At 29.2% G+C, this 12,624-nt stretch overlaps 2 protein-coding genes across 10 annotated transcripts in view; one reads left to right on the forward strand and one right to left on the reverse strand.

Moving 5' to 3' along the window:
• The first annotated feature begins 4,156 nt into the window (after positions 1-4,156).
• Positions 4,157-12,624, forward strand: part of qin (tudor domain-containing protein qin) — a 208,213-nt gene continuing 199,745 nt past the window's right edge. Inside the window, exons 1-6 of one of the 7 annotated variants that reach the window (XM_085663099.1) lie at positions 4,161-4,327; positions 4,498-4,578; positions 5,017-5,289; positions 5,381-5,484; positions 5,564-5,764; positions 5,855-5,935. In XM_085663099.1, the coding sequence (XP_085519225.1) occupies positions 5,055-5,289; positions 5,381-5,484; positions 5,564-5,764; positions 5,855-5,935 (621 nt within the window). In that variant the 5' untranslated portion in view covers positions 4,161-4,327; positions 4,498-4,578; positions 5,017-5,054. Of the gene's footprint in view, positions 4,579-5,016; positions 5,290-5,380; positions 5,485-5,563; positions 5,765-5,854; positions 5,936-12,624 lie in introns of all 7 variants that reach the window. The other 6 variants (XM_085663097.1, XM_085663098.1, XM_085663102.1 and 3 more) reach the window with 6 other exon arrangements.
• LOC118450603 (uncharacterized) overlaps positions 6,673-12,624 on the reverse strand; it is a 64,591-nt gene continuing 58,639 nt past the window's right edge. For 2 of the 3 annotated variants that reach the window (XM_085663108.1, XM_085663107.1), the window contains exons 2-3: positions 7,499-9,498; positions 6,674-7,321 (exon numbers count right to left, since the gene is read on the reverse strand). In XM_085663108.1, coding sequence (XP_085519234.1) covers positions 6,971-7,321; positions 7,499-9,490 — 2,343 coding nt within the window. In that variant the 5' untranslated portion in view covers positions 9,491-9,498 and the 3' untranslated portion in view covers positions 6,674-6,970. Of the gene's footprint in view, positions 7,322-7,498; positions 9,499-12,624 lie in introns of all 3 variants that reach the window. The other variant, XM_085663106.1, reaches the window with a different exon arrangement.

Here is a 12,624-nt window from a genome sequence, read left to right on the forward strand (position 1 = left end):
AACTTTTCCTCTTTGTAACGTCAAGAATGGATTGGTAAAGCAGATAGAAAAAAAGAGTACAAAGAGAGAGAGACAGAGAGAGAGAGAGAGAGAGAGAATAAAAAAAAAAAGAAAAGAGAAGAGAGAACAGAATCCTTCATGTAATACATTTTCAACCTATGAAAATTTGTTCATATTACTACCCAATAACATTATCACGAATTTTTAAATAATGCAAAACTTTACTATTATTTACTACCAAGAATGAAATTTATTAAAAAATTATATTCTTAAAAATATAGACTTAATCGATATATTGAAAGATATTTAATAAGAAAAAAAAAAAAAGAAAAGGAAAAGAAAAGAGAGAAAAAAAAAGAAAACTATACTAATATCATTTATAGATATATTAAAACTAATTAAAAAACTTATTGATTCAAGTGAAATTGAATAATTATCGTTTATAATCATAACAATCGTTATATACTTTAAAATATATAAATTATAAACGTAGATCTATTTGTTTCTCTTTTAACGTTTACAATGTTATAATTTAAGAAATTCCATTTTTACCATAGCATTGAACGTAGAAATATTTCATATCTAACAAGATGATAAATAAATTAAATTTGTGGAATGTTCGAGAAATATTTCTCGAAACGTTTCAGGTAAATGAAAAGAAAAAAAAAAAAAAAAAAAAAGAAAGAAGAAGAAAAAGAAGAAGAAGAAGAAGAAAAAATAGAAGAAGAAGATGAAGATGAAGATGAAGATGTAGATGAAGATGAAGAAATAGAAATAAAAGTAAAAGAAGAAATTCAAGCATTGAGGAAGTAAAATGTAAAGGCATCTTGTTCATTGGGCTACGACGGTAGCTATTGGGTGGGATTATAACGGACCCTTGGCCGCGACCGCACCTAGAATCTCTTAGACCATTACGACGTAACTCTACCGCTTACCCACTTTCCTTCTTCTTCATCTTTTTTTTCCTTTTTCTTTTTCTTCTCTCTCTTATCCTCATCCTCATCCTCATCCATATATATATATATATCCATATCCTCGTTTATATCCTGCTTTTTCCTCTTTAATCCGTCCATCCGATATCTCATACTTTATTCTTTTCTATTATTTTTCTTATATTACCTTGTACTTCTACTTCTTCTCCTTCTTCTTCTTCTTCTCTTCCTCTTTCTTTTCTTTTTCTATTTTTATTTTGTTTTGTTTTCTTTTTTTTCTTCTTCTTTTTTTCCTTACATTTTTGTTGGACTCCGTGAGGCTGGTCACGAGATCGCAGCGGCATCTGGCACGCGACTTGCGAATTTACGCCTAGAAACATTTTATATATATATATATGTATGTATGTATGTAATGTGTATATGTGTACGTTTATTTGTACGTATGTATGGTATACGTGTGTTACCTTCGACGGTCGACCTACGTTTAACGATGAGTGTATCTATATGTGTATATATATATATATATATGTATGTGTACGTCCTTGCTTATATTATACGTTTGTCTCCATATAAACAGAATCCCTCCTCATACGCACGATCGTCAGTCAAAGTACATCGCTAGAGTCATCAACGCCATCTCTTTTATAAACTTATTCCAATCAACTTTGTCGATTCATTCTATCTCCTATGACAGAGGAAAGATTTTTTTTCTTTCGATTATATTCCGATTAATAATAATAAAACGTACGTATGTTTTTTTTTTTCTTTTTTTCTCTTTCTTCATTATCAAACAATTTTACTTTGTATTAATTCATTCGTTATTATTTTGTTCCTCGTTTTAAGAAAAAAAAATATTTATCGATGACTTGAAAAAATTGAGGAATTACTTTCTTTTTTTCTTTTTTTAACGATACCAAATTTCAATATGTCGATCGATCTAACATCATCATCATCGTCATCATCATCGTCGATGAACGTAATATTTTATATCTTATTCGTAGATACAAATTGTCGTGTGTATTTAACTACGTAAAAATATTTTTCTTTTCTTTTTTATTTGTCATTGATTTTTTTTTCTTTTTTCTTTTTCCTTTTTTTTTTCTTTTTTTTAATTTATTTATTTGTTCGTTCGTTCGTTTATTTATTTCCTACGCTTTTGATTGGCCCTCTGATAATATTCGGACGAGCACGTGATCGTCAGCGTCGACTTTTCTGCTCGCCAGACAGCAGCAGCAGCAGCGGCTGACAAGAATCGTCATAAGCTACGTTAACGGTCTTTGCGATTTTTTTAAAAATAAAGATCGGAGTTTCCGCATGGAAACGATTTTGACTGAGCGAGCGTCGAATGGATCGTCTTTCTCTTCATCATTTTTTCTTCTTTCCTTTTCTTTCCTTTTCTTTCTTTTTCTTCTTTTTACCTTCTCGGTTTCTCGTTATCACGTAACCTTTCCAATCGTACGGAAACGTTGGCGCTGTTTTGTTTGGATTTTTTTGCCCTCTTCTTTCTTTCTTTTCTCTCTCTCTTTTTTTTCTTTTTTGAAACACGTCTTGAAGCACACGTTTCTTTTATCGTTTTTCTATTTTTCATTCTTTTTTTCTTTTTCTTCTTTTATGTATAATGTTCCTTTTTCTTTTTTTTTAGGTTATGTAGACTTAGCACGTACATTAGAAATACGATTATACGTTGGATCGCATATATATATATATATATAGAAGATAAATGTATTGACCGTTTCAACAATCGATCCATATCGAGCTAATTTTTAAATTAAAAGAATAAATATTCGAAATACATTTTTACGTATGTATTTACGCGTAACACGTTTTACTACTACGTATTACATATTATAATAGTGATAATAGTAATAGATTTTGATTAGATATACACGGATGGAGTATTTGAATAAGTAAAATAATTAATGTTTTTAAAACTTTTCAAAAGAACTGTCAAGCTGGAGGAAGAGAAGGGGAAGGGAGAAGAAAAACAAAAGAATCACTTTAAAAGTTTTCAAGTATCAAATATTGGAAATATATCGTAACGTTATTATCTTTAATTAAACCTTTGTCAATTTTCAAATAATATTTCCAAAAATAATTTCTCTCCTCTTAATCAAAATTGTTCTTCAAAAAAAATTTTTTTTTCTTTTTTCTTTTTTTTTTTTTCCTTTTTTTTTACGTACGAAATAGAACGTACGTAACTTTTCTTCGTGGCGAAGGAAAGAAAGAAAAGAAAAAAAGAAAAATAAAAACAAATAAAGAAAAGAAAATAAATAAGGACGTATACACGGATACGAATAAAAAGAATATTTATCGTCGATGTATGAAAATAAATTTTCGTTTCGAGAAATAACCTCATTTTACACATTACGTAAATATATTTATTTAGAAATGTACTTTACGTATTAAGTGTTTAACCTTTAACGAACAAGAGAGAGAGAGAGAGAGAGAAAGAGAGAGAGAGAGAGAGAGAGAAAGAGAAAGAGAAAAAGTAATAACAAAAATAAAAAAAAAGAGAAAAGAAAAAATAACAATCTATTTCCTCGTACAAACAATAATACATCATTGTTCGATGTAAATATAATGTTCGAGATAACATAATATCAATCATAATTGTTTTTCATATTGAAACGTATAATGTTATTAATCGATTTACATTAGTAGTGACACTTTAAGTAATACTTTATCACGTATAACCTGTAAATTTTATCACTATTTTGCATACATTTTTTTTTCTCTATACATATATGTATATATATATACATATGTATATGTGTGTATGTGTGTGTATATATATGTACATATATAAAACTCATTTTTATAAAAAAAAAAGATATATATATATATATATATATATACATACATTTATTACCATACGAATAATATTTTCCGTTTCCAAACGGTTTGTGCCGTTGTTGCATCGAAAAATGACTAATTGAATTTTGGCGCTACTGATTTTAAGTAAATTGCTTTTCAACGAGTAACTTTTTTTCTCTTTCTTTCTTTTTTCTTCCTTCTTTTTTTTTTTTTTTTTTTTTATTTTCCTTCTATTCTCTAATTACCTCCTCGCAAATTGCTTCCTCGTGTTCGTCGAACAAATTAAAATATTTATTATTATATATACATCAACATACACACGTAACACACACATATATATATATATATATATATTATAACAATATTTTATCAAGTTATTTTATTAATTTAAAAGGAACATTGACAATGGATTTTTATTAAATAATATTCAGAGAGAATGAGTGGAGAAAAATTGTAAAATATCTATAGGATGAAATTAAATAAATATTATTGGACGTGGTACCTGAAAATTCGTGCGCCATCCCTGGCAGTAGATTCAAAAACAGTGAAACCATAAGTCGCGGCGTTTGCCTTTTCCATTAGTATGTAGTGATTTCGCGTAAGAAAGAACTATAATTATCTTTATAGTTATCAATCGTATATAAAAATAACGTGATATTTCGTGAATATTCAATTATCGGATTGTTAATTTTTCTTTTTTCCTTCTCATTTCAACGAATAACAATGTTTGGTTATCGTGATCCCAATAAAGATGCGCCAAATTATAATTTTCCAAGGATCAAGTTGAAAAATATAACATGCGTCCATTGCAAATGTCTATTTATCGTACGAGGTAAATATATTTTATTATTAATTTCTATTTACTTTTCTTTCCTTTTCTTTTAATTAAATTGATCACCTTTACATGCTTAATATTTTTTTTTTGTTTGAAAAAGAAACATTAAGAATTATGCTTCTTCTTCTTCTACTTCTTGTTTCTCTTTCTTCTTTCTTTCTTCCTTCTTTTTTCTTTTTTCTTTTTTTTTTTTTTTCTTCAAATCCATAGTATATTGCATTGGTACAATATAAAATGTCAAATATTCAAAAGAATGAAATTTATTATGATTGAATTTCTTTATATCTGATCAAAGGTTAAAAATATATTCTTAATATAACAATATAATCACAATAGATAAAGTTACAATGGATTATTTGTTAAATTTGAACAAATATTATTGTTAAATGATATTATCTTTATTTCTTTTTGTTTCTTTCATTTCTTTAATTTCAGAAGTTTTAACATTGCGTGGAAAACAAATTCCTTTGTTAATGGAATGTGGACATTCTATTTGCTATGGGTGTGCAAAATTATATCCTGATATATCTTGCTCATTGTGCTGTGAGCATGTGGAAATTAATGAGAAAAAAAGTGAAATGTATCCCTTAAATATTTATACATTGGGTTTGTTATTTGTTGCAAGTCATCAACCATACTTATTAGAAGAACCAGATATTTCTTTTACTCAAACAGTTGTTCCAAAAGCACGGCTATTTCAAATCGCAGGTTTCTAATTGATGCTATGCATATATATATATATATATATATATATATATATATATATATAAACTCTTTATATAGTTTTTCAATATTATAGTGAATTTTATTCTTGAAAAAGGTCACTGTCATGAATGTGAAATAGAAGCTACCTTAAGATGTCCACAATGTAATGCCCTTTATTGTCAAACATGTTATTCAAAGGTAGGTTTATAAATGACTTATATATTTCTTTTTTTATTTCATTAAGTATTATTAGATTTATCATTTCATTGTTTCACAGATACATGGAAAGGCTTTACAAAATCATTCCAAAATTTTAATTAATGAAATAAAAGATATGCCTTTGACAATATTCAGTGTTTGTTCTAATACTTGCAATGAATATGCTGGTTATTTTTGTAACGATTGTAAAATATCTAGTTGTTCACATTGCATGTTACGTTATCACTCAAAGCATAATCATATATCATTGTTAGAAAAGGTTAGCACCTATTATGTTTTATTTTTATTTTTCTATTTCTTAAAAGACAATATTTCAAAACATCTCATAAATTTTTCTTTTTCTTTTTAGAATCAAGAATTAATGGATAGCTTTAACAAAGCTTACAATGATGTTGCAGAGAGTCTACACCGTGTTCTTCAAACATTAAAGGTAAGCATTTTTATTTAATATTTTGTTATAATAAAAAAAGGATGACATTTTGATAGGTAATTGTGAAACTTTGCGGATTCTAGAAAAAAAAGAAAAGAGTAATAAATAGATTTATTATGCGTTTATAACTTTACATAGTGTTTATACATTCTTCATTTGTTTATGATGCATCGCAGTAACATTTATCAAATGTTCTTCTTACATGGATGAAATTTATATCAACGTTTAACATTAACATTACTCACATATATATACATACATACATACATACATACATACATACATACATACATACATACATATATATATATATATGTGTGTGTGTGTGTGTATGTGTATATATATATATATATATTATAAGTAAAGTTCACGTTTATATAAAGGACTATTATAGAAAGTCTTTTATTATAAACATTTAGGTACAATAATATTCAATTAACTGAGCACATTCTGTTATAAATAATTACATAGTAAGCATGTATGACTAGAGAGGGAGAAAATACTTATGAATATCATCAGCCATTTTATACCCGCTCACATTTCTATAAAAAAAAAAAAAAAAAAAAAAAAAAAAAAAAAATTCTGCTAGTATGATCAGTATAAACAGAAAATTAATTTTTATTAATTTGAATAATGATAATAAAAATAAACAAAAAAAAAAAAAAAAAAAAAAAAAAAAAAAGAAAAGAAAAATTAAAAAGAAAAAAGAAAAAATGAGGCAAAATTTTTATGATATATACATACATACATACATACATACGTTACATTATTTTTTTTGACCTTTTAATGTTATATTTTAAAGTTATGATTGTTTTCGCCTAAGTACAGATGTTATTTGTTACTATAAATAATCTTATTTTACTACACGAAATATAATTTCGAGAATCACGATTTTTCTTTTACCTTTTTTTTTTTTTTTTTTTTTTTGTTCCTCCTTTTTGCAAACAAATTGCAATGGCAACGAGATACGTATGATATACGTTAAATGGGATCATAATAATTGTTATTTAATTTTCTATTTGTAATTAAAAATTATTATTCACGAGTTTTGTTATTGTTATCGTCGATCGTTTGTATCTTGCCCTTGGCTTTGTCCTTTCGTTCCTGTTGTTTCTTTAATTTTTTCTCCTTTAGCTTAGCTTCCATTTCCTTGAATTTGATCTCTAAATATCGATCCACCTCCGGACCGGTAAAATCTTCCGGGAATTTTGGCATTATCGGAAGTATATATTTGTATAGGCGTTCGTTTAAAACGTACAATTGTGTCGTAGATTCGCATTTGACATTGAACCACCAATCGCATGTTAATGCAACCTGACTAAAGATAGTACCATTTGGACATAAGAATGATGATTTGCCTCCATTAAGATCGCAATAATGCCATACCTTGGAACAAAAAAAGGAAATAAAATAAAATAAAATAAAATAATAATAATGATAATAATGATGATAATGGAAAAAAGATATGACAATTAGAAAAATTATAATCAAGTAAATTTGTATTCAAGCCAAGAAGGAAATTGTAGAAACGATTTAATGATATTAATTTTCTTTTTTTCTTACCTGACAACCGGTCGATGGATCACCGAAAAATCCTTTGTATCGTTGCTTCTTACAACTAAATTCTGTATCCGGTATAACAGCGTATGCGGGATAATCGACATTTGGTTTGCCACGTGTTACACCGTATTTTAATGACGGATGATGATGATTTGCCGTTGAAGGACGCATCGTAGAAATTTCATTTTGTTCGACGACATTTTTTTCAGGTATAGACAACAACGTCTTCGTCGTTGTCTCAGTAATTATTTGTGGTATTTTAAAACGATCCGGATCTATAATATCGTCACTAAGATCCTCCGTGATTTCATAAGAATGTTGAGTCGATATTTCCAATGGATTTTTGTTTTTATTGTTATTGTCCTTGTTGTTATTGTTTTTATTGTTTTGCTGAGTAATATCTTGAGGCACATAAGGGTTATCAAAATATACAACTTTCTTACCATTGTTTTCGTCCGTAAGCGTATAACTCGATTGTACAGGTAATTTAGGTGTAACCAATCTAAATTCATTGTCCTTATAAGAAGGAGTCGATTTAAAATCGTCAATCGTATAAACAACAGGTTTAACAATAACTTTAGCTTTGACTTCATTAACGTAAGAAGATGTCGATTTTAAACGATCCGGATCATCCGTTATTAACAAAGACGTTGGCACAGTTGGAAATCTAGATTCCGTAATAACTTTTGGTCTTGTATTTGGACGTAATTTTGGATAATAATTAGAATAAGGTCTTCTTTGAATCGGCCTATCAATTACGGATGGTAAATCGGATAACAATGATGATTGAGGTAATTGTGGGAATTCTTCTTTTTTCGCGTTATGAAGAATATTTAATATCTCAATGAGAGTTTTTATACTATTATCCAAATTATTTTTATCCAGTGTCTCGGGTAGACGTTCGGTTAATTGAAAACTCTCTATTATTGGATTTATATTAATAAAATTTAAATTTCTTTGCGGAATAACATTGACTGGTTGTCTTCCATTAGGAATAGGATTAGAAGTAGGAGTGGAAGGAGGAAGAGGAGGAGGAGGAGGAGGAGGAGGAAGAAGTGGAGGTAGAAGAGGAGAAGAAGGAGGAGGAGGTGGAGGAGGAGAAGGAGGAGGAATAGTATCAAGAATGTTAATCGTTTGTTGCGTACCTTTAGAACTTATCGGCTGGGGAATATAACGAAGGGATTCTATGTCTTCACTTGGATAATTAATATCAACTATGGTCTTTCCTTTTGACGTTGTACCACTTATGTGATCATAGACGTAATCTTGAGGGAAATTCGTTTGTATAGGTTTCAATCCTTGATTCCTATTAACATATTCCCTTATATTCCCTGTTGAAATATAGGGCCGAATAGGTCTACCATATTGACGATCATTATCATCAATATCATCATTATTATTATTATTATTATTATTATTATTATTATTATTATTATTATTATTATTATTATTATCCTTTTGTATATTATCCACATTAGGATTTGTTATTTCTTCGTGCAATTGTTTTTCTTCTTGATTGTACAAATTATACGGGGTAGTTGAATAATAATCAACGTTATTTGCTTTGGAATTGTATCTTATCGGTATGAAATAATCCGTATCACCGTTGTTATCATTTGGATCGTATTGAACAGAAGGAATAAATTTTCTCAATTGATTTTGAACATTATTAATTCTATAATTGTTCAAAACATTTCTCGTACCTTCGACGTTTATTCGAGAGAACGTTGGTCGATATTGTTGCGATCTTCTCAATAACGTAACTTCGTCGTTCGACGGTACCTTGACAAAATTCTTTCCATTTATTGTAGACGATACGACGTTTAAATTATTATTAGCAGCGTAAAATGCCATATAAGGTATAAGTCTTCTATATCTTTCTTTAAATTCAGCAAACGTAATATCACTTTCCCCATCATCTTCATCTTTCTCGGTATCCTCGTTCATCAAGCTGGATTGTGTTACGTTAGATTCTTTTGCACTGCGAGCTTTCATCGATAATTCTGAAAACGAAGATGACGAGAATTATTTTTCCTTTTCTGTTTCCTTTATCCAAACCCCCCCTCCCACCCACCTCTCTTTGCATATAAATATAAATATATATATATATATAGATATCGGTGATATCAAATAAAATAGAAAAAAAGGAAGTGAATGATATTATAATATAACGTGAACTTATGACGTTCATATCGTTTATAATATTTTATTTTATTTTATCATTTTATTTCATTATGAGAAAGAAAATATATACGATAGAAGAAAATCGTCGAAATTTTTACGTGGGGGGGGGGGTGGGAGAAGGGAGGAGGAAAGCGAGTGCTTCGTTCGGAAATCTTTTTTCGATCTGAAAAAGATTTTCAACCGCGAGATGAGATGTTCTACGAGAGCTTGTTAGATGGATGGGAGGAAGAGGGAGGGAGGGAGGGAGACACCCTGCACTCGGTTTAATTTCGAAGTAGAGTTTCCTATAAACATTGTTTACTCCCACGAGAGAGAAAGAGAGAGGAGATATCGGGTTTATGAGCTTGAAAACACCAATAAGTTTAACCACCATTGCTATTCGATATATATATATATATATATATATATATATATATATATATTTCATTTGATATAAAAACGTAGATATAAATTTCTATCGATAATCGTTAAAAATCTAACGTAATAAATGAAATAATTTATCATCGTCAAATTTATTTTTTTTTTACATATATTACGATGACACAGTTGTTCGAAAAGATTATTAAAATTTTTTTTCAAATTACATTATTACATTATTCGTATTTCGTATAAATTCTCTATCTATTGTCTTCAACTATTATCTTTTTTTATTTTTTATTTTTTATTTATTTTTTTTTTTTTTTTCTTGTCTAATTCGAATTAATCTTAGGATTTCTATTATCGTGTGAAAGATAAAGGTAAGATGATGATGCTCCTTTGCACTTCATTGAGTGCAGAAATTAAATTAAAAGGAAAAATATTTGTTACGATTTCATCTAATCGTATCTACACATGCATTTACCTTTTGCTATCACCTCGTTGCTTATCCCCCTCCCTTATCCTTCCCTGTTCCTATACGTCCCTTATATTTCATCCCCCTTCCCCCTTTTCCATTGGATTTCGATACATATAACTCAGGATTCGCTCGAAAGTCATACAAGCATATTCGAGAGGCAGTGAATTCTTTTGCGAGAAGATATATTCGTGTCAACGTTTCCGGATTACTAAAAGCATACCAATTCTTTCCCTTTACCCTTTCTATATATATATATATATATATATATATATATATATATATATATATATACATAGCTCTGTGCGTGTGTGTGTGTGTGTGTGTGTGTGTGTGTGTGTGTGTGTGTATATATACTTTATATACCTTTATATATCTTTATATATCTTTATTTATCTTTATATATCTTTATATAATTTATATATCTTTTTTTACCTTTTCGTTCATCGAATGTTAAACGTACACATAATTTCGTCTCCTTCTTAGTCGAATTTTATTCATTTTTCGCACTGAATAACTTTTCTTTTTTTTTTTTTAAACGCACACCTAGAATATTATACTTTCAATTTCTTACAATCAAATCCTAAACCAACGTAATTCTAATCTTTTGACTTTATCATACGACTACATTTCTATTATTACTTTTATATATTCGTAATTCGTCGTTTCCTACACTATATTATTTTATAGATTTTATAAATACGTCTGTGCAATTATTCGTATATCCTTTTAACAAAAAAACGATGTAGTATTTTTTCTTTTTTTTTCTCTCTTTTTAACACATCGACTCCGAAAAATTCTCTCCTTTTTCTTTTTAATACTTCATTCCCGATATGTAGCTTAGGTTTATTACATTCTGTACAAAAGCAATCTATTCACGAATTGCGTCAGGGTTTGTAAGTAATTAGAGAAGCAATGAGGAGGAGGGTTAGTTCGATACATCACAATCCTTGTATTGTTGTGTCTGTTGGTGATGGATCGTTCGTTCTATGCACCGAAGGAGGAAATTTGTGGAATGTGTGATGATACAGTAGAAAATGTACATACATTTGTACATACATCGTATGTACTATACTTCTATACATATGTATATATATATATATATATATATATATATATATATATATATATATATATCGTCGGTCTCTCTTTCACACACACATACACACACACACAAACTCTCTTTCCCTATCTCTTTTGCATTTTTTTTAATTCGCTGATTCTGAACGAGTAGTTGCGAATGAATGGCTGGCAGGCATAGCATAGTACTCGAATATAACACTCTCCTCCCTAAATTTGCCATGAATTTTTATAAACCGATTATTTAGTGTCGATCTAACAAACTGCACAACTCTGTATCCCTATATCTCTAACTCTGTACATATATATATATATTTTTTTTTTTCCCCCCTCTCTTTCTTCATCTCTCTTTTCCTTTATATATATATATATATATTTTTATTTTTTTTTTATTTTTTTTTTTTTTTTGATATACCCTTTCGCCGCGAGAGAACAAGAGGGTAGAATGCTATGCCCTATTCATTGAAGCACATCAAAGGGACGAACAATCGAAAGACAGGAAAAGACAAAAGGAGAGAATGAGGGTAGAGAGGAAAGGGTGTGGGAGGTTTGAGAGAGAGAGAGAGAGAGAGAGAGAAAGAGAGAGAAAGAGAATGAATGAATGAGTGAGTGAGTGAGATAGGTAGATAGAGTGTTCCAACACCTCTTGTACTCTTTTTATCATTCGGTTACATAGAGATAAAGAATAGAACGAGTAGAACCACGAAATCCAATTCGATTCTGGATGAAATGAGTTTGGAAATTCGGTGAGCGCCGTTTTCCTTTATTAATCCTGTCAGTACCGAACGTGATTGAAAAATCCGCAAAAGAGCGCGTGCGGTGAAGCAAGTCCCTCTTCATTTTCACCTTTACTTTGGTTAAAGAGAGAAAGATGGATAGGTGGTAGTTAGGTAGATATAGAGTTAGAGGTGTAGTCGGGGGGAAAGGAGCGTTTGTTCTGAAAGTTTACAAAGCGCGAATAACTCCGCCTCCATTCTTTCTTCTTTTTTTCTTTTTTCCTTCTCATTCTATTTCTCTCTCTCTCTCTCTCTCT

Source organism: Vespa mandarinia, chromosome 20 (genome assembly GCF_050613455.1).
Source record: "Vespa mandarinia isolate Hongniang chromosome 20, ASM5061345v1, whole genome shotgun sequence".
Taxonomy (NCBI): Eukaryota; Metazoa; Arthropoda; class Insecta; order Hymenoptera; family Vespidae; genus Vespa; species Vespa mandarinia.